At 51.2% G+C, this 20,946-nt stretch overlaps 1 protein-coding gene across 12 annotated transcripts in view; it reads left to right on the top strand.

Annotated features, from left to right (window-relative positions):
• The window catches only part of JAKMIP1 (janus kinase and microtubule interacting protein 1), a 134,875-nt gene that overhangs the window by 54,802 nt on the left and 59,127 nt on the right, over positions 1-20,946 (top strand). For 9 of the 12 annotated variants that reach the window (XM_045998595.1, XM_045998596.1, XM_045998601.1 and 6 more), the window contains 2 exons: positions 7,372-7,637; positions 12,680-13,174. In XM_045998595.1, the coding sequence (XP_045854551.1) occupies positions 7,509-7,637; positions 12,680-13,174 (624 nt within the window). In that variant the 5' untranslated portion in view covers positions 7,372-7,508. Of the gene's footprint in view, positions 1-3,068; positions 3,276-7,371; positions 7,638-12,679; positions 13,175-20,946 lie in introns of those variants that run through there. The other 3 variants (XM_045998606.1, XM_045998607.1, XM_045998597.1) reach the window with 2 other exon arrangements.

Genomic DNA, 20,946 nt, shown 5'->3' with positions numbered 1-20,946 from the left:
GTGTGTGATTTGTTCATCTCACAGTCAAGAGCCCATTTCTGGAACCCTCCGTGGGCCAAGTATTGTCATCCTCTGTCCCGTTTGGTCCTCACCAATATGCCAGCGAGGGCACCGCACTGACATGATCCTGGCCACTGAGGCTGGCCACTGATTCCCCTGCCGGCCAGAGCCTGGTCTCGGACCTGCCACTCTCGGGGCACAGCCTGTGCCCCTTTGTGTCCTCCACATACCCCCTTTCCTTCCAGAACAACCAGCTTCTCAGCAAACCCAGCTGTGTGGCTTTCTGGCATGTACGTGTCTCAGAGGCTTAATTTCTTCATCTCTAAATCAGGAGAACAGCTTCAGCCCTGCCTCCCCCCGGAATGCTCTCTGGCTCAGCTGGGAGGAGGTGGGCCGAAGTGGGCAGCTAGAGGACGGGACAGAGGGGCTCGCCAGCCCATGCTGGGGCCAGAGCCCTCTGAACTAGGCACCCCCCAAGGGAGAACGGGGATGGTGGTCCCATGTGGTCCCCTGGCTCCCCGCCTGCCGCTGTGTGCCTCCCTGTATCGACATGGCAGTCCCAAGGCAGCTGGCCTACTGTCACTGGACACTCCATGCAGGCTTCACAGCAGAGATGGGCTCCTGCTGATCTGGGGTTTTCCCATCCTGGTCAGAGCTGCTGGGCTGGTGGATGTAAGCGTGTGTGGGTGTGGTGTGTGTAGTGTGTGTGTGTGTGTCTTAGCTCGGGCCGCTGTCACAGGTTTCTGCAGACTGCCTGCCTGAGGCCACAGACCTTCATCTCCCGCTGACCGTGGAGGCTGGGAGTCCGGGTGTAGGTGCAGGCCTGGGGAGAGCTGCTTCCCGGCGTGTGCAAGGCACCTTCTTGCTGCCCCGACCTCGCAAAGCGCAGATCATCTCTTGGCATCTTCTCCTCTGAGGGCCCTCATTCCATTCCTGAGGGCACCACGTGACCCGATCTTCCACCGCCGCCCACCGCAGGACCCCTCCACATGCCATCACATTGGACCTTATAGTCCCAACACAGGAACTGGGGGGACGTGGACATTCAGAGCGTGGTGTGCATGCGTGGGCTGTATGGGTGTGTCGTGTGTGTGGACTGAACCCGCTGGCACCACCCTGCCCGCCACGCCACGGCTCCTGGGGGCTTGTTGGGCTCAGAAGGAACAACTTGACCTGGAGGAGGAAGTGGGAATGACGTGGGCCCTGCGGCGGTTGGGTGGGCAGCTGTGAGTCTGGGACAGAGGCTAGAGTCCCAACTTGGTGGGAGCGTGTGGCCCTTTTGTGGGGAGGGGCTGGGGTCTTGGGCTGTGCTGGTCCCTGACATGGGAGGGTCCTAAGCAAGGGGTGGGCTGGCCCGGCAGAGGGGGTACCCCAGCCTCTGTGATGAATGACATCATCCGTGGACAGTGGGAGCCGGGGAGTCAAGGGAACCTCAGTGAGTCAGGGTGGGGCCCATGGCGTCCTCGTGGGTGATGTCTTCTCTGCGTGCTCTGAAGCGCCAGGTGAGCTCTGCTGACCACCTGGTGAGGAGAGGGGATTCTCAGAGTCTCCTCTCCCTGCTGGGCTGCTGTTCCCTCTGTGACCCCAGGCAGGCAGGTAAGCCCCTGACCTGTCTGGGCCTCAATTTCCCCACCCACAAATTGGGTCTATTTCTTGTGACAATCCATACCCTGCTGGCCTGAAGACTTGGAGATGGTTGAGTAAAGGTACCTTGAGTCATCTGGTGAGCCTTGGGCCACGAGGATCCCCTGGCCTTGCCTCTGGGGACAAAGGGGGCTTGGAGGAGGTGTGGCCTAAGGTAAGTCCTGGGGATGGTCAGGAGGTGGCCTGAGGTGGCCCTGTGAGGCAGGAAGAGGCAAGTGCCCAGGATGGTAGGGGACAGTAGGCATGGCCCCCAGAGGCCACCAATGCTCAGGCCATGTGGTGGAGCAGGGCGCGGGCAAGAGGGCTGGTTGCTGTGGCCGTGGGCACTGTCTCCTGTGGGCTGTCTGCAGGAAGTGGCAGGAGGGTCACTCCTGCAGCCCCTGGAGCCTGGGTGGAGCAGTATGCGGGTGCGGGAGAGCCGGGGTGGCCAGTGCTCCAGGCAGGAAGGGGTGAGAGCTGGCTGGAGGCAGATGTGTGTGTCTCGAGGAACTGGGGAGAGATGACAGTCTTGGTGGCTGGATATGTAGGCTTGGGAGCTCTGGGGCCACTGTGAGGACTGAGCAGCCACACAGCGGGCTCAGAAAAGGGCCCGGGGAGCCAAGCCCTCCCAGATGTGCTAGGGCAGCTGGTTGGTCTGTTGTCATTTCCAGGATGCATCAGCTCTGAGGTTGTGGCGCCTATGATGGGACACCAGGGCCTCAGACCCTGGCTGGGGGAAGCTTACTCTGGCCTTCCCTGAGCTGAGCAATGCTCAGCAACCCCGCTCCCACACGGTGCCGTGGCCTTGATCTGCTCCCCGGGAATGCTGGCTTGGGAGAACACAGCTGGGACCCAGCCACGCGCAGGTGGGTGGCAGGGCTGGGCTGAGGGACCGAGCCTCCACTCCTCACTGTGGGTTCTCTCTAGAGCACTTTACCCCTGAGCCAGAATAGGTGTTAGGAAGACCTAACTCACTTGATTTCATTCATTACATTTTATGGAAGTTTTTTTGGTTTTTTTTTTTAACCTCCACTAACTATTTTGCACCAATATGAAAAGAGTCTGGGCAGTAAATGCCTTATTAAATTGTTGTTAAGTGGAGAATGACATTTCCCAAAAAAGTTAATATCTAGGCCTCTCAGACTTTTTCTTTTAAGTATTAAAGGAATTATTATCTTACTATTATTATTGTTATTGTTATTGTTATTGTTATTGTTATTAGGCGCTGCTGTGGTGGAAAATCTGCTCTCTTTTCACTTCCTGTCTATGCTTGCCTTTTCCAAAACACTGTCTTCCAGTTTCCCCGTATCCCTTCTGCACCGGGCCAGGAGAACAGAGAGCGCAGCTTGCTAGCATTGTATATATAGCATGAGATAATGGGTTCTGAGTGAGGGATTGGAGATTTGCCTACAGTGTTCACTGGCTTTGGGCGGATGTTGGCTGAGCCTCTGTCCATACTGGGATTCTGCTCAGTGGGCTGTCATGAGCTTGGAGTGGAAAGTGCCAGGCAGAGTGGGCATCGAGCTCATCTCAGGCCGAAGAATGACCTGCTCTTGCTCCCATTGGGGAGGCCCTCCTGGAGGTCAGCAGCCGTGGGGCCAATCGTAAGGATACCAAGTGGCACCCTGAGCCTCGGGCCAGACCAGCCATGGGTGAGTTTCTGGCAAGGAAGCCAGCTGCGTGGGGCCCACCAAGAGCTCTGGGTTTGATGTAGCCCCTAGCTTTGGGTGTCGTCCCCTCCTGTGTCCCCCTGGCTTCAACATTTACTGAGGCCCTGGCCTAACGAATGTCTACAGGGAGTATTGCTGTTTGCTGGTTAAAAGCTTGGAGTTTGCTCACTGGAATTTATTCATCCAGGGAACACAGAGCTTGGAGTTTGGGCTGAGCATAGGGTGAGGCCCCACAAAGGCAAAGGGAAGTCAGGATCCCGCTCTCAAAGGGGCTGACAGATCAGCAAACACCCAGGGCAGCCCTCGGCTACCCTGGCAGCTCAGAGGAGGTGCCTGGCCGTGGGCTCATTACGGGAGGCTTCCTGAAGGAGGCAAGATAGGAGGTGGCCATGAAAGGGGGCGGGAGCACTATGGCCTGCAGGGTGGCCTGCCCGGGAGCTTGCTGAGCGGGGAGCATTGGGGCAGGGGGCAGGCGGCAGGCGGTAGGGCTGGGATGGGATGTCGGTGTGAGTCAGACCCTGGAGGACCTATGCCCCTTCACCAGGTGGCTTTCCCCAAAGGCAGCCTGAGCCTTCTGTGGCTTCAGAGCGGAGAGTCCCTGCTGTGTGGCTGCAGAGGCCAATCTCCATTTTCTCATTGATCAGGGGCAGAATGCATGCTGAGTCACTGCTCAGGGGATGGGTAAACATGACTTTTCAGGGGCTACTGTGGCCGAGGTAAGAACTGGGCTGTCCATCCCCAGGCATGGCCCCCCTTTTGGGTAACTGGCCTGTCCTGCTGCCATCTATCTCTGCCTTTTGGCCCTTCTGCTCTTGGGGCCTCAAAAGCCAGGCTGGGAGACTGGGGGACCTTGGGGTCCAGCTGCCCAGAGGGGCTGAGAGCAATTGGAGTCTGGGACTGGCCACCCACTGTTCTCATGGTCCCCCAAATGCTCCTGGCATGCTGTCTCCCCACGGGCTGGGTCTCCTTTCCCCACTCTCCTGGCTTGCTGTCCCAGGGCCTCACTGAGGAGTGGACACATTTCATGGCCTGCCCCCAGTGTGCTGTGCCACCTCGGGCGGGCATGTGATCTCTCTGAGGCCCATCCTCTGCTACCCCTTCCTCCCTGGCATCTTTAAGGACCCTGGGAGGGACTGCTGGGCAAGGAAACGGGCCTTCAGGTTGTACTACGGCCGCTGAGAAGCTGGGACAGCATGACACCAGATTGGCCACACCTTGATGTGGCCTCTTGCAAGGGCACCTAGGCTTAGCACCTGCTATCCTGACCTTCACGGAGGTTACTGGGAGGCTGGCCTTGCTCCTCCTAAGAAATGCAGCTTCGTTGTGTTTGGCAAGTGTCTTCACTGGGCTGAGTGCCTTGCTGAGCACGGATATGATCCAGCCATTCCCACACATCCCTGTGAGGTTAGCGCCATGGTTCCCATTAGACAGATGGGAAAACTGAGTCATAGAGAAGTTCTGGGACTTTCCCTGGACCGTCCAGTCAGCAAAGTGTGAGCCACAGGGACACACTTATGGTGAAGGACAGCCCTTAGCTGGGAGACAAGGCCACCCTACAGAATGGTCAGCTGTGTCCCGGGGGGTGTGGCCTGTGTCCTCTCTTCTCAGCTGACCTCTCCCTTGCAGGCAGCCCCAAGATACCCAGGTGGAGCTGGAGCTGCGTCCAGCTGTGCCTGGAGAGACAGTCAGCCTCCAGACCAGGCTGTCGCGGCACTGGGTCAGGGCCCACGGGCTTTTCCCTCGGCTTCTTCCTCGTCTCCCTCCCAGCTAGTCCCAGATGGTTTTCTGAAACTTGTTGCATTCCTGTGAGAAAATGGTATCATTTTTTCCCCCCGTAAATCAGGAATGGAAATAGAAAATCTGATTTCTCAGGGAGAGTATAAAGAAGAAGGTAAGTATCACCTCTCCCTCGGGCAGTCAGTGCTAACGTCTGAGAGGCCTGGCTGTCTGGTACTTCCCGCTGTGTGTCCGGGACCTGGTGCCCAGCAGGGGCTCAAGAAATATTGGGGACCAAATGGAAACAGTGAATAAGTATTTCTGAAAACTGAGATCACAGACTGTCTCGTCAGGTTCTTTGACCCTGTGGCATTCGCCTTCCTCCGTGTGGCTCTGTGTCACAACTTGGGGTGTCATTTACTTAACCGTCCCTTTGGCTGAGCTGTGGGCCGCTGGGAAGAACACCTAGGCGTATGGAGAGGCTGTATCGCTGGTGAGTCCTTACCTGCGTTCTTGGGCCACAGGATGGGGTCAAGGGGAGGGAAGTCTCCCCTGTTCCGAGTGCTGGACCCGAGCGTGCTCCCTGCTCCCTCTTCGGGGCCGATGCCTTCGGAGAGCTGCGGAGCTGGTAAAAGCAGTCAGGTGAGAGCGGCGAGGGATGGATTGTGGATTATGCTCATAAGCCATATCAGAGCGAATGGAGTTCATACATATCTGCGGTCATAGTGTACCTTTCTGGAATCGGTGGGCTGCCGATAGCCCCTACATGCTCCCAAGTGGCATGTTGAAAAGCCCCTCCTGTCCGAGAGGGGTCTCTTGGGCTTCCACCTCTGCCTTCCCAATTGGCTGGTTTGCACAGACATCCCAGGCCCCCCGGAAATGCTGGACCTCAGCTCCCAGACGTGGAGTGGCTGCTGCTTGCTGGAAGTGCAGGCATCCCTGAGACCCCGCCCCAACTCCCTGTCTGTCTGCCTGCCTCCCGACTCCCACTGCACAAAGCAGCTCTGCCTGAGGCCACTGACCCCGTGTTCCTGAATCTGGTGGCCAGTTTCCCATCCTCATCCTCATCTTTTTTTTTTTTTTAATATTTTATTTATTTGACAGAGAGAAATCACAACTAGGCAGAGAGGCAGGCAGAGAGAGAGGAGGAAGCAGGCTCCCTGCGGAGCAGAGAGCCCGATGTGGGGCTCGATTCCAGGACCCTGGGATCATGACCGGAGCTGAGGGCAGAGGCTTTAACCCACTGAGCCACCCAGGCGCCCCCTCATCCTCATCTTGACCACCTTCTAGAACCCCTTCTTCCCTGAGCCTCCTTGTTCTCCTTCTACCTGCAGGCCGTTCCTATCCGGTCTTCCTTGCTGATTTCACGTCTTCTGTTCCGCGGCCAAAGCCTGGCATTCCTCCATGCTGGAATGTTCTCTTCTCAGTGCATTCTCGCCCAAGGCAATCTAATCCCACTGAATCACTCTGTGGCCTTAGGTAGCTTACTGAACCTCTCTGTGCCAGCGTTTTTGCTCCTCTCTAAGATGGGCCTAATATCTGTTCCTATCTCTTCTGGTGCTGGCGAGGTCTATACATGCCCCAGCTCCGACCACAAGCCTTGACACATAATAGATGCTTCATTCATTCATTCATTCATTTATTCAACAAATGCTACTGGAGGGTGTCCTGCATGCTGAGCTCTGAGTCTAGGCACAGATGTCGCAGCAAGAATAAAACCGACCCAGGCCCTGCTTGCTTGGAGCTTGCGTCCTGGTGTAACATGCTTTGTCATATGGAAAAGAGCAAGAAGGCAGAGCAAGGGGCCCGGGAACCAGGATGTGCTGGCAGGACAGCATGGGGTCCGGCTAGCTCAAGTCTTGGGGCTGGGAGTCCGGGTTCAGACTCACCACGTCTGGTCTGCCTGTGGAGCTTGACCGGCTTAATGCTGTTGCCTCATCTTGGCTGTGTGACTCTTGCTAGCCCTCAGCCTGTGTGTGCCCCAGTTCCTCCCCTGTGACACTGGGCATGGTCACTGATCTCTCTGGGCAGTTGTGCGGATTAACAGAAGGTTGACTCCAGGGTCTCACCTGGGACGCAGTGGTACTGGCCGTCACTCATAAGGGCTTGGGCTTTGTCACCATGTGAGCTAGGAGGACAGCCCTACCAAACTGAAGGTCTAGGCCTTGGTTCCCCTGGGAGGAATGTGAGGGCTGGTGGGGCCCTTAGCTCATCACAACGCCCCCATCAGCTGGGCAACAGCTCAGGCCTGGCCAGGCAGGGAGGCCGCAGGCAATGCTGGCTGCCCTTGGACTTCAGTGCTCAGGCCAGGACACCACCTCCCTCCCTCTCTCTCTGCTAACCTGGCCTTCCCCCTCCTCAGGGTCCCAAGTGATGGTGGTTTACACGGAGGACGAGCTGAGCCTTGCACGACTGGTTAGCACGGCGGAGTTTGCAGCGGCGCCTGCCGGCTGGTGGGTGTGAACTGCGGGCTTTCAGCGTCTCAACCTAACAGGAAGCATGTCTAAGAAGAGCCGGAACAAGGGCGAGAGGCCCGACATGGAGGCTGATGCCGTGCAAATGGCCAACGAGGAGCTGCGGGCCAAGCTGACGAGCATTCAGATCGAGTTCCAGCAGGAAAAGAGCAAGGTGGGAGGGGTGTGGGTCCCCTGGCTCCATGGGGGAGGGGCTGCGAGTTCTCTGACTGGGGGTGGGCACTTGACCTCTGAGCCTCAGCTTGTCCCTTGGGAGAATGGGTACAACATCAATTGTGGTACCACGTGGGTTCCAGTCCTGGCCACCTCCCGTCTCGCTGTGACCTCAGACCAGATACATCACTGTCTGTGCTGTAACTCCTCTCCCCTGCAAGATGGGGTCATAATGGGGCTCCCCCGATGGACCTGTTGGTGGAGGAGGGGGAGTTAGGAGGTGAGGGTACTAGAGAGCTTCTGGCAGAGTCTGGGTCTGGGACGGGGCCATTGAGCTCTCATGGGGTGAGAATGAGCTTTGAGGCTGGTTGGTACAGAGCCAGGTTGGTGCCGCCAGGCTGTAGGCATTCAGTTCAAGTGTATCGATGACGGACAGCCTGGTACAGTGGAGGAATAATAACCAGCCAGGGCAAAGTCCTAGAGATCCGATGTCACAGATTCAATACACATGTCACTTGGGTCCAAGCCGGCCAGGGATCTGTGGTGTCCATGGGCGAAGAGAAGGGGTCGTGGAGCTTGCTCCCGGGCAGCCTGAGTGGGAGGGTCTGGCCTATTCTGGGTAGGGTGGGGGAGGTTATACCCAGCCATGAAGGTGGCATGCCCTCTAGCCAGGTCCACAGCACTGGGAGCCCTTCAGGGACTGCTGGGGGCTGGTCGTAGGTGTCCCATCTAGTTGAACGTGTGGGGGACTGGGCAGCAGCAGGGATCCAGATGTGGTCCAGCTCCCAGGTGGGGAGGGGGGATGGGGCCTGTGTCCTGACTCAGTTCCTTGCTCAGAACAGCACCATGGAGAGCGGAGGCAGGGCCCAAGACCTGGGGGGATGAAGGCTGGGCTCCTGGAGCTTGGGGACAGATGTGTCCCCTCCCATATCAGGACACTCAGGACTCCAGGCCAGCTTAGCTGCCCAAGGCACCAGCTTGTCCACACTTTGTGCAGCTCATGAGGGATTCATCTGCTGGGATCCCGTGGGACCGACCCACACCGAAGTAGCAATAGCAGCTGTGGCCCTTGGGAAACCACACAGCCAAGGTCATTCTGCCAGGAGTCTTCCCACCCCCATCTAACTCACCTTGAGGTCTTGGGGCAAGCCATGTGACCACCCCATGCCTCAGTTTTTCCCTTTGTTACACGGAGTCCTCTGATGTGCCTGCCTCCCTGAGTCATTTGAAGAATGGGACAGTCACACATGCGTGCCACCTGTCACACAGAGCCACGTGGCACCGGACTGACATTTATTATGTGTCTGCTATGCAGGTCACTCTAGGTGCCTTTGACGGTGCTCTCCAGTTGATAGGTGAGCAGACTGAGGGTCAGAGAGGAGAGGTAACTTGTCCAGCTCAGCTAGCTCACCGGGGCCACCATCACAAAGCACCACCGACTTTGGCTTAAACGACAAGGAAGTTATTCTGGAGGTTGGAAGTGGTGGATGAAGGTGTGAGTAGGCTGGTTTCTCCTGGGGTACCGCCCAACCTGGGCATGGAGATGGCCATCTTCTCCCTGTGTCCTCATATGGCTGTCCCCATGTGTCTGTGTCCCGACCTCTTTTAAGGATACCAGTTGTAATGGACGAGGGCCCGCACAGATGACTTCATTTGACTTAATTACATCTTTTCAGATTTTATCTCCAAATACAGTCCCATTCTGAGGTTCTACAGGTTGGGACCTCCATTAGGAATTTGGGGGACACACCTCCACCCATGGCAGCGGGTCTCGGCACAGGTGTATGTGGTGGCACTGGGTTGGGAGCCAGGCCTGTGGGGACTGTGCCCCCAGGTCACCGGGCTGCCTCCCTGTCGGACACGCACTGGCTGCCTGATTTCTCAGCCCAGCCACCCCCACGGCTCCTCAGGATGGCTTTCCCCGGGTTGCTTCTGGGGTAGCTTCTGTTCTCAGAATTCAGCAATGTGCTTATGGGCTGGTAGGAAAAACATAAATAGAAACTTTACAGTTGCATTTAAATTATAAATATATATATATATATATATATATATTAGATTTTTATTTATTTATTTGACAGATAGAGACAGCAAGAGAGGGAACACAAGCAGGGAGAGTGGGAGAGGGAGAAGCAGGCTTCCCACTGAGCAGGGATCCTGATGTGGGGCTGGATCCCAGGACGCCGGATCATGACCTGAGCAAAGGCAGATGCTTAACAGACTGAGCGACCCAGGCACCCCGAAATATTTTCATACGATCCCATAAAATTATTGTTGATGCCACAGTTCGAGTGCGGTCATTTTCCCAGAGGATCCCTGTTGAACATGGTAGGACAAGGGAAGACTCTAACGAATCTACTCATTCATTCATTCAGCAAGCCCCTGTGCTCCGTGTTGCATGGGAAGTGTTTGGACACGGCGGAGGGGCAAGAGAGCCCCAGAAGACTTCACAGAGGCCTTTGGCAGCTGGCTTCTAAGGCTTTTGCTTGTTAGTGAGCCAGGGAACAGTGCTTTCATGTTCCCAAGTGTACAGCAACACCCATGAGTCCCGGACATGCCAAGGCCCGGGTCTGGGGTGGGCAGGGGCAGAGTTGGGGCCTTACTGGTTGGGAGGTGGCTGCCATGGTCTGATGGCAGGACCAGAGTGCTGGCAGGGAGTGGGAGAAGTGGCCAGGTCTGGAAATGGGGAGCCAGTGCTGACAGACACGAGGAGGAGCGGGGTGACAGGGGAAAGGGGGCGGCTGACTTCCCTGTTCCCGCCGGATGGCAGGTGGCGCTGGCTCCCAGGCTTCCCCCGAGGCAGCTGCCTTCCCCACCACCCCAGGGTCCGGTCCCTCCCAGTCAATTTGCTCTTGCCTCATCTGGAGCCAGGCGCGGAGGAGCAGCGGGCACAGGCCCCTCTCTCCTGCTGTGCCTCTGAACTTGGGGGATAGCTCGGAAGCATCTGGCAGGTGAAGTACCAGCCACTTTTTAGACTTGTTAAGCTTAATGGTGTAAGGAGCAGGTGCTCTGTACACAATGGACTAACCCGGGCTTGTTCAAGAGACTTATGACCTCTGGGCTCGGGCCTTGGCTCCTCAGGGCAGAACCGGTGGGACCCAGCGGGGCTTTCTCGCTTGACCCTGTCTTCTGTCAGCATCCATGCCCTACACACCGGTGTGGCCTGGCCTGTCTCAGCAGGCCTGCCCTCTCCCAGGCTGCCCTGCATACTCCTCAGCTCTCCTCCACATTCCTTCCTCCTTATCTACCTGTGAGCAAACTTCCCTTTATCCACTCACCCACTTTCGGCTTTCCTCATGTGCCCATGATGTTCTGCTTCAGAGTATACAGTCAGGGTTGTTCAGAGAGGCATGGAACCAGTGAGAAAGGTGTGTGTGTGTGTGTATATGGGTGGGGAAGTGAGGGAGACAGATTTTTTTTTAAAGAAGTTGGCTCACATGATTATGGAGGCTGACAAGTCTGAGATTTGCAGAGCAGGCAGCTGGAGAGCTCAGGAAGAGATGATGCTGCACTCATGAGTCTGAAGCATTCTGAATTCCTTTCTCCTCCTGGGAGCTTGGCCTTTTCTCTTAAGGCCATCAACTGATTGGGTGTGGCCCACCCACATGATGAAGGGTCAGATCTTTTACTCAAGGACTAAATGTGAATCATGTCTTTAAAAAAAAAATACCTTCACAGCAACATCTGCATTGGTGTTTGGTCAAATGACCTGATCCCATGGCCCTGCCAAGTTGATATGTGACACTGTCTTGAGACTCAGTATCCCACATCAGTGGGATCCCTTCTGACTCAGATCCTTGTTGGCAAGTGGCAGGGAAATCAGGACAGTGGGCTTCCCAAAAAGGACAATGTTGAAAGCATTTAGTTCCTTGCTGGGACAGTCATGTTAAGTATTTAAAGTTCTGGCTCTTTGTGATTCAACCCATTAGGAAAGACTCCCAGTTCCAGCCCTGGGAGAAGTAGACCCAGACCTGATGGTCCCCCATTTTATTTCTGTGGTCGAGAGTATTCAGTACAAGAAGGTGCTGATCTCGTATTTTTATCTGGTATAGTTTTACAGCTTTCTCTGCTGTTGAAAGTAAGGGTTGATCAATACCCAGACACACGGTCAAACTCCTCACCCGAAATTAACTTCAGCATGTTGGTATGCCATAAACAGTGGTCTGGGGAGACTGTGGCTGCCTCCCAAGGAAGCAGCTTGTCCTCTGAGATACGACTGGTTTCTGTTTTTCGGAGACTGGCATGATTTAGAAAGCTAATGGATTGGCAAGTGTTCCTGCCGAGTGTGTGTTTTATGTGATCCTTGAAAAGGTCGAATAAAGCACTTTGTGGTGTTTTAAGAAAATATTCCCTTGGCACATTTTATAAGTACTGTCTTAAATTTTGCTGATTAGATAAATTCACTTAGGCAGGGTTGGCAGCCTGGCATCTGGGGAGCCAGGCTCTGGGGCCAGGTGCCTGGGGGTGAGCTTGGTTCTGTCCCCTGGTGTGTCCCCTCTGAGCGGCTGCTGCCCTCCAGCAAAACAGTTACCTCTTCCCGAGGCTCCTAGGAGTTAAAGTGGGGGAACCGTGGAGCCCCCAGCCTATGGAGCAGGCAGCTCAGTGAGGGTCGTTGCTCCCTGCCTGCCCCTCTCTGCCTCTGTCTTCTCCAGTCTCCCACAGTCAGTCCGGTGCATAGGTCCTGGAAATTTATTTCTGGCGTAAAATTCGTTCCTCTTTAATGAGAGATGATTTCTGTCTGTGTTTTGTGATGGATAAATTGTCCTCCCTTGTGAATCTCCAAATGGGAAGAGATGTCAAAGACCTGACTGTCCTCTCCAGCACCTTCAGACGTTTTTCCACCTCTAGAAAATTCTCAAGAGAATACCAGGAAATAGAGCAGGAAAGAAAATAGGCCTATGAGAGTCAGGGCCGCGGGGGTGGCAGGAGGGAGAATTGGGGGTGTGGGGGCCGGGGAGGGTCACAGGGACCCTTGTGCACAAGGCGGCACGGGGAGGTGGTGGCCGGGTCTGAGGCTGACCTCCTCTCCCATGGCTCGGGCCGCAGGTGGGCAAACTGCGTGAGCGGCTGCAGGAGGCCAAGCTGGAGCGTGAGCAGGAGCAGCGGCGGCACACGGCCTACATTTCGGAGCTCAGGGCCAAGCTGCATGAGGAGAAGACCAAGGAGCTGCAGGCACTGCGTGAGGTGCTCATCCGGCAGCACGAGCAGGAGGCAGCGCGCACGGCCAAGATCAAGGAGGGCGAGCTGCAGCGGCTGCAGGCCACGCTGAATGTGCTGCGAGACGGCGCGGCCGACAAGGTCAAGACGGCGTTGCTGGCCGAGGCGCGAGAGGAGGCACGCAGGACCTTTGATGGTGAGCGCCTGCGGCTGCAGCAGGAAATCCTGGAGCTCAAGGCCGCCCGCAAGCAGGCAGAGGAGGCGCTCAGCAACTGTATGCAGGCTGACAAGACCAAGGCAGCGGACCTGCGCGCTGCCTATCAGGCGCATCAGGACGAGGTTCACCGCATCAAACGGGAATGCGAGCGTGACATCCGCAGGCTGGTACGTGCTGCCCGCACCCCTCCACAGCGGGCGTGCATGCACCCTTTCCTGCCCGCCCATGTGTATCCTTTCCTTCATGCATTCTTTCCTCCCCCACTTGCATGCATCCTTCCCTTCCCATAGAGTGCAGTAAATGCGGAGTTTCCAGGACATGCTGTACAACAGACATGGTTCTAGGCACTGGGCTTCCAGCAAAGCCCCTGCCCGTCCTAGTGTTGATAGGCTTTGGGCAGTTAGAACTCTCCTTGCTAGGTGTGGGATCCTTGGTTCCTCATAAAACAGCCCAGAAGCACAAGTTTCTCACCTGCAAAATGAGGTTAATAGATAAGGGGCAGGGTTATTGGAGGAAAGGGCTGTGGAAGCTTATTGAAGTGCTGGGCATTTATTAATTCATTTAATTAATAACCTGGAGCACATTTATACCTCTAGGTAAGATGGTATATAGAGATAAGGCCAACCATTCTGTTGCAACAACTGGGGAAAACCATAAATTGCAAACAATCGTATTTTTAAAGACTGGAGGACTATGGAAGTTCTGAGGTCTAGAAGAGCTAAAATTCCAAAGGGATGAGAGAGAGCCCGCCCAGGTGAGCTGACAGTTACCAACCACTTTCTTGCCTGGGGGGGGCATTTGCTCATCCTGGGTGTAGGCCTGGGATTGGGCTTCCCCCAGTAAGGAGACTCCACCAGGGCTGAGAGAGGTGAGCAGGGTGTTTTGGCCATCTCTCAGAGTCAGCATGAAAGATAGGAAACTAGAGGATCCCACACACGGGTGAGTTTGCACCCTAAAATATTCACTGAGTTCTGGGGTGATGCGGGAGGCTAGTGAGACCAAGCAGAATGGCCGACTGAAATCTTCCAGAGCCATACCATACTTAGGAAACGAGCTGTCCAGATGGACGGGTTGCAACAGACCACGAGGACAGACCCTCAGAATGACTGCTGGACTTTGTACCTGTGCACTGCAGAAGGCTGAAAAGGCAAGTGAGCTAAACCTCTCAGACTAGAGTCAATGACAGCAACAACCGTGATATTTGCAAGAGGCACATCTTGATTAAGAGAACATGGTCAGACTGAAAATTGTGAGGATGGAGATAGCTACAACATCCAAACGCTAAGCCAAAGAAAGCTGGTCTGACTGTATTCATGCCCACGGTCTTAAGGCAAGGAGTAAAACTAAAGAAAAGTAGGGACAATTCTTAATAATAAAGGGGTCAATTCTTAATGGCACTTAATAACAAAATTTCAAAACATGGAAAAGAAAAACATCAAAACTAAAAGGAGAAACAAATCCACACTTACATTTGGAGAATAGCACTCTGTCTCAGCAAGTGATAGAACACATAGGTAATAGATGAACAAAGATATGTAAGATTTAAACAGTACAGTGAACTGACCAGAACTACACTGACAGAATATAGTATTTTAGCAGCCTCAGATACAATTCTTTTCAAGGGGACATACACACTTTCTTTCAAAATTGTGCTTTTTAGAGTAAGACAGATTTTAGACAAAAAGGAAGAAACAGTGAAATTCAGACATTTAAGTTTCTATCTTGAGAAGAAAGAAAAAGAGCAGCAAGTTAATTTCTGAGAAAGCAGAATGAAGGGCCTTCAAGAGCAGGAGTCACTGAAGTACATCAGTGAAGAAAATCAGCACATCAAAAGTTAACTGAAGTAGGTCAACAGATAAGCCCTGAAAAATGCTGATGAAAGGACAAAGGGACAAGTCTCCAGGATACAGACTGTAAAAGGGGCACTACCACAGCCCCTACAGAAATTAAAGAGACAATATGAGTACTTTATGAACAGCATATCCAAGTAAAAATTTGGATAAAGTGGGCAGATTCCTTGAACAAGTACAACTTAACCAAACTGACACTATAAGAAATAGAAAATGTGAGTAGTCCTATGGCTATTTAAGACATTAAATCTGTAATTAATAGTTTTCCCATGATGAAAAACCAAAGCCCAGAGGCTTCACAGGTAAATTCTTCTAAGAATTTATTTAAGGAAGAAATAAAACTAATTATACACAGACTCTTCCAGGAAAGAGAATTAGGAACATATTTTAATTCATTTTATGAAGATGGCATAATTCTGATCCCCAAACCAATGATACTACAAGAAAAGAAAAAAATGTAAATTATCCTTTATAAACATAGACACAAGACTACTAAATAAAATATTAACAAATAAAATCCAGCAATATATAGAAGGTCTAATAAGGCATAGCCAGTTGAGTTTATTCTAGGAATACAAAGATTGCTTTAATATTAAAAGATCATTGAGTATAATTCAACTAGTAATAGAATAAAGGTACAGAAAAAGCATTTCATAAAATTCAACTTCAAAGTATAAGCTCTCAGCAAATTATGAATAGAATAGAATTTCCTGAATCTGGTAAGGGGTTCTATAAAAAAAAATTACTACCAATGTGTATAGTGGTAAAATATTGCACATTTCTCACTGAATTCAAGGACAGAACAAGATGTCCACTCACCACTTCTGTTCAACTTTGCACCAGCTAGGACCCCAAATACAAAAGCCATTAAAAAGAAATCAAAGTTCCAAAGATTGAAAAAAAAAAGAGAGAGAAGGGATTTATTTGCAGATGCTATGATTGCAACATAGAAAATCCAAGAGATTCTACAAATTGTCGGAATAAGTAAGTGATTTTATCAAAGTCTCTAAGTAGAAAGTAAATATGCAAAAAATAAGTTGTGTTTCTATAAACTAGCAATGAATAATGAGAAAATAGAACTTTAAAAAAGACCATTTATGACTCTGAAAAACAACCTGAGGGTTTTGAAGGGTCAGGGCTGGGAGGTTGGGGGAACAGGTGGTGGGTAATGGGGAGGGCACGTTTTGCATGGAGCACTGGGTGTTGTGCAAAAAGAATGAATACTGTTACACTGAAAAAATAAATAAAATGGAAAAAAAAAAGAATGAATACTGTTACGCTGAAAAAATAAATAAAATGGAAAAAGTAAAAAAAAAATTTAAAAATAAAAATGACCATTTATAGTAGAGCGCCAAGACTTAGGAGCACAGTCTAATGAAAGTTGTGTAAGATTTCTACCCTGAAAACTAGAAAACACTCTGAGAAAAAATAAAGGAGACCTTTATTAATTAATAAAGGGAGAAGCCATTTTCATGGTATCAATATCGGTTCCTCCATAATTGATCCATAGATTCAGGGCAAATCCTATCATAACTCCAGCAGATTTTTTTTTTTTTTTGTAGCATTGGCAAGTGGATTCTAAATTTGATTTAAAAATTTAAAGGACCTGGATTCACAATCTTGAAGACAAACAAAATCAAGAAAACTCATACTACCATATAATCAAGTTTATTATCAAGACAGGCTGAATGATATGTGGATAAATCACGGGAAACAGAAGTGTCCCAAAACAGACCTATGCACAGGCAGCTGCCTGCTTTAGGAAATTGATGACACCTCAGTCCTGTAAGGAAGGGATGGCCTTTCAATAAACCATGTTAGAGTAGTTGGACATCTATAAGTAAAACAACCTAAAACAGGAATAGCGATCCTTACATCGTGCTATCCATTAAGGTTAATTCAAGGTGGACCATAGCCCGAGATGTTAGAAAGCAAACCAGAGAGGCTATTAGGATAACACTGAGCAATATTTTCATGCTCGCGGGTTAGGTAAATATTTCTCAGACAAGACACAAATACACTATTCATATAAATGCACTATTCAGAGAACGTTGTACACTGAACATTTAAGAAACACGTTCTGTTCATCCAAAGGCATCAGTGGAAGAGAGACAAGGCACAGCAGAGATCAGGAAGAAGGTATTTTCTGGACATGTATCACAGACAACTTTTATCTGGATTGTAAAAACAACTTTGAAGCAATAAAAAAAATAATTAAAATGGGCAAAGTTTTTTAAGGGTGCATTAAAAAGAGAAGATGTACTTAAATGAAAAGGTGCCTAAGCTCCTGGATCATCAGGGAAACACAAGTCATAACTAGATGCTATTCATACCCACTAGAATGGCTGTAATTAAAAACAAACAAACAAAACAAAACCAGACAATAACAGAGACTAGGGAGAGTGTGGAACACTGGGAATGCTCAGACGCTACTGTTGGAATCATCAAATGCCACTTCAGAAAATGACTTGGCAGTTCCTTAAAACAGCAATTTATGCTGCCCGGGACATCCACTTCCATGGGGAGACCCCAGGGCAATGAAAACACACGTGTATATAAAGACATGAAAGTGAGCACAATGGTAGTAAGAAGGAGGTGACTATTAGGGTGTAAACAGAACCCCACTCTTTCAGGATGGCCCTATTGCAAGTAGAGTTGTTATTCCTTCCATTGAATGTTTATTTGTCTGAGTTCCAGTGTTAGCTTCAGCATCAGGGTGGCAGAGAAAAATAAGAAGATGTGGGCCTAGATAGCAGATAGCCAACAGACCACCAGGCGATGGAGTATGAATAGGTTATTACAGTGTGGGGAGATTAGTTCGGTGCTAGTACCATGCCAGTGCAAAAGGCAGCAAGGAAGAGCAAGGGGTGACTCTGGTGTGTGAGTCATTTCACAGAGGAAGTGAGCTGGGTTTTGAAGGATGAATAAGAGTTTGTCAGGTGATGGGAGACCATTCCGTGCAGAGGGGAATACCCTGGATGTAAGAAGGAGTACGGTGTGATCATTTTTCCTATAACTTTAAAATAGCCATGGTGATGTTTGATACTTGGATTCCCTGTAAAATAGTAAATGAATATACAGTGGAAACTGCCATTGTCAAGGATGGGAGAATTGATGTTCTTGCCTTCAACAAAAGTTTTTAAATTATGCAATGTTTCTGGGGCTCCTGGATGGCTCAGTCAGTTTGGTGTCCAACTTTTGATTTCAGCTCCGGTCATGATTTCAGGGTTGTGAGATCAAGCCCCACGTCGGGCTCCGTCCTGGGTGAGGAGTCTGCTTGAGATTCTCTCTCCACCTCTCCTGCTTTTCTCACTCTCTAAAAAAAATTATGACATATTTCTGGCAAAAAGGATAGATGAGATAATGAACCCTTAAGCACCCATCACACAGTTCATGAACAAATGTCACGGCAAGACTGAGACCCCCTGCTTGCTCCCAGGCCCCTATCCCCGAATTGGGAGTGCATGATTCCATTTCCCAGACATGTAGCTCTATAGTGTACACTGCCTCCGGATGACCTTGGTCAAGGTCACATTGCAGGAGGGGGATTTCATGCGCTGGGGGACGTCCTCTAGCAGACCTTATCGTAGTGAGCACACGGGGCTTGGCTGGCAGAATAATGATGGGAGACATTTGCTTGCAGCCTATCTCTTTTCTCCCAATGGACTCTCAAGGGTGGGCACTTCACCAAATGTCCTCTATGCACCCCCTGCAGCGTCCCGTGGAGCCCAGAGGGAGTCAGGCCTGGACTGTGGCTGTGGGGGTGGGGAGGATGGATGGCTGAGCAGTGGAAGCTGTTGCTAGGATACAGGGACTTGGCCTGTTCTCCCTGTCAGGTTTCTGAACCGAGACCTGTTTGCTGAGAGTGGTTTTTACCTGCTGTCTCATTTTGTGGAACAGGAAACTGGTCTAGGGAAAGTGACATCACAAGCAGAGAGTCCCTGTGCCCTGGTGGGTCACTCACCCATTGACAGCACCAAGCTCCTCTGTGTGCCTGGTCCTGGCCAGGCCCTGATCCCACTGTGCCTGTGACAAGCTCTAGGGTGCAGGTGGCTAGGAAGGCTAGAGGCAGGGCCCTTGGATGACAAGTACTTAGAATGTTTTCTGGGGTCAGGAGCCTCTTTTTTTTTTTTTTTTTTTTTTGTCATTGGAGGACATGGTCATTCATACCCCACCCTCAATACCAGAGAGGTATTGATTGTGAGATTCTGAAAGACTGTGAGATTCTGAAGGCTCCAAAGAGTAGAGCTTTCTATTCTTTGTGATAGTATCCCAGCATGGGGAGTATGCAAGTGGAGGCTGGCGGGGGGGGCTCTGTGGGAGACCCTGTAAGAGACTTAGGGACTGGGGCGCCTGGGGTGGCTCAGTGGTTTAAGCCGCTGCCTTCGGCTCAGGTCATGAACTCAGGGTCCTGGGATCGAGTCCCACATCGGGCTCTCTGCTCGGCAGGGAGCCTGCTTCCGTCTCACTCTCTCTGCCTGCCTCTCTGCCTACTTATGATCTCTCTCTGTCAAATAAATACATAAAATCTAAAAAAAAAAAAAAAAAGACTTAGGGACTGGAGGCAAAATAACCCAGGGTCCCTGTCCAGCAGACTGGCTCTAGATCAGTCACCCAGTTGGTGGAAGAGTGTCAGGTTGCATGTTACCAATCCAGCTCTGAGAACGGGAAGTGGAGATACACTGATTTAAATTTTTTTTTTTTAATGATTATTTATTTATTTATTTGACAGAAAGACAGAACGAGAGAGGGAACATAATCAAGGGGAGTGGGAGAGGGAGAAGCAGGCTTCTCACTGAACAGAGAGCTTGATGCGGGGCTCGATCCCAGGACCCTGGGATCATAACCTGAGCCGAAGGCAGACAATGATGGAGCCACCCAGGCACCCCGATAATCTAATTTATAGAAGATCTAAGCACATACTGATAATGAGTTCTCAGAAGTAATCTCCAGCTCCTTTTCTCTCTCTCTCTCTCTCTCTCTCTGTGTGTGTGTGTGTGTGTGTGTGTTTATTGGGGGGGGCATTATCACATCAAAGGAAAGGGAGCCTTTGGAGAAGGTCTGCTGTGGGTGGAATCTGGTCTTGTTCACTGGGTGAACCCCATCGAGTTGCTTACCATCTCTGAGCCTTATCTACAATACAGGAGTAGTCTCATACCTGCCCCAGGGTGATGAGAATAAAGTGAACTCCAACTTGTCATTCCTGTAACAGGAGACCCATGAACTATGCTCCTCTCTTGCAGGAGCAATTTATATTTAAAGTAAATAAAATGGGGGAAGGAACAAATATTTGCTTAAGGGACTGCTGGAGCTTAATTTAAAATGCACCAAAGGATTTTTCTGTTTTAGCACTAAACAGGCATATCCTCAATTCAGGTGTTCTTGGCATGTGTGTGGTTTTCCCTTAAAGTGGCCACTTGCAGAATCAAGGGACAAGAACAAGTGTCTGTTTCACCTGTTATCTCGCAGTTTGGAAAATGTCATGCCTCAGGCAGGCCTGCTGCTCTTGGCAACGTGTTAAGAAAGTGGCCCGAGTTTCATTTTTTTGTCAGCTGGGTCAGATTAGAAATGAGGGAAGGCCTTTGGGTCCCTGCTTACACATTTAACATACCTCTTAAGAAAGACAAATAAGAAAAGGCAGTTATGGTCCACATGGGGCAGCAACACCAGTTTCTGGACTCATCTCCTAGACCTGTTAGGCTTTGGCCTCATTGCCAATGGACAGTAACGGACGACCGCCCCAGTCCACTAGGGCTTAAAAGTTGGAAGTTTAGTTCTCTCTCATGTATGAGGTCTGAAGGGGGCTGCCACAGGGCTCCACAGGGTTGTGAGGGACACAGGTACCTCCCAGCTTTGCCCTCAGAATGGGCTTTGGGATGTGGCTCAGGTTCTCGTGGCCCCTTATCCCTGCTGAGTGCCAGCCATCACATCATCATCCCAGGTTGCCAATAGGAGGGCCAGTAAAGAAGGGCGTGGTCTTCTGTATAGTTCTGTACTGCCATCTTCCTGCTCTTTGGCCAGCACCTACTCACTCAGCTTCACCTAGTTGCAATGGGGACCAGGAAATGTCCTTTTACTGAAGTGCATAG

This window comes from Meles meles, chromosome 2 (assembly GCF_922984935.1).
Source record: "Meles meles chromosome 2, mMelMel3.1 paternal haplotype, whole genome shotgun sequence".
Lineage (NCBI taxonomy): Eukaryota > Metazoa > Chordata > Mammalia > Carnivora > Mustelidae > Meles > Meles meles.
This window is presented reverse-complemented; position numbering and strand designations above follow the sequence as displayed.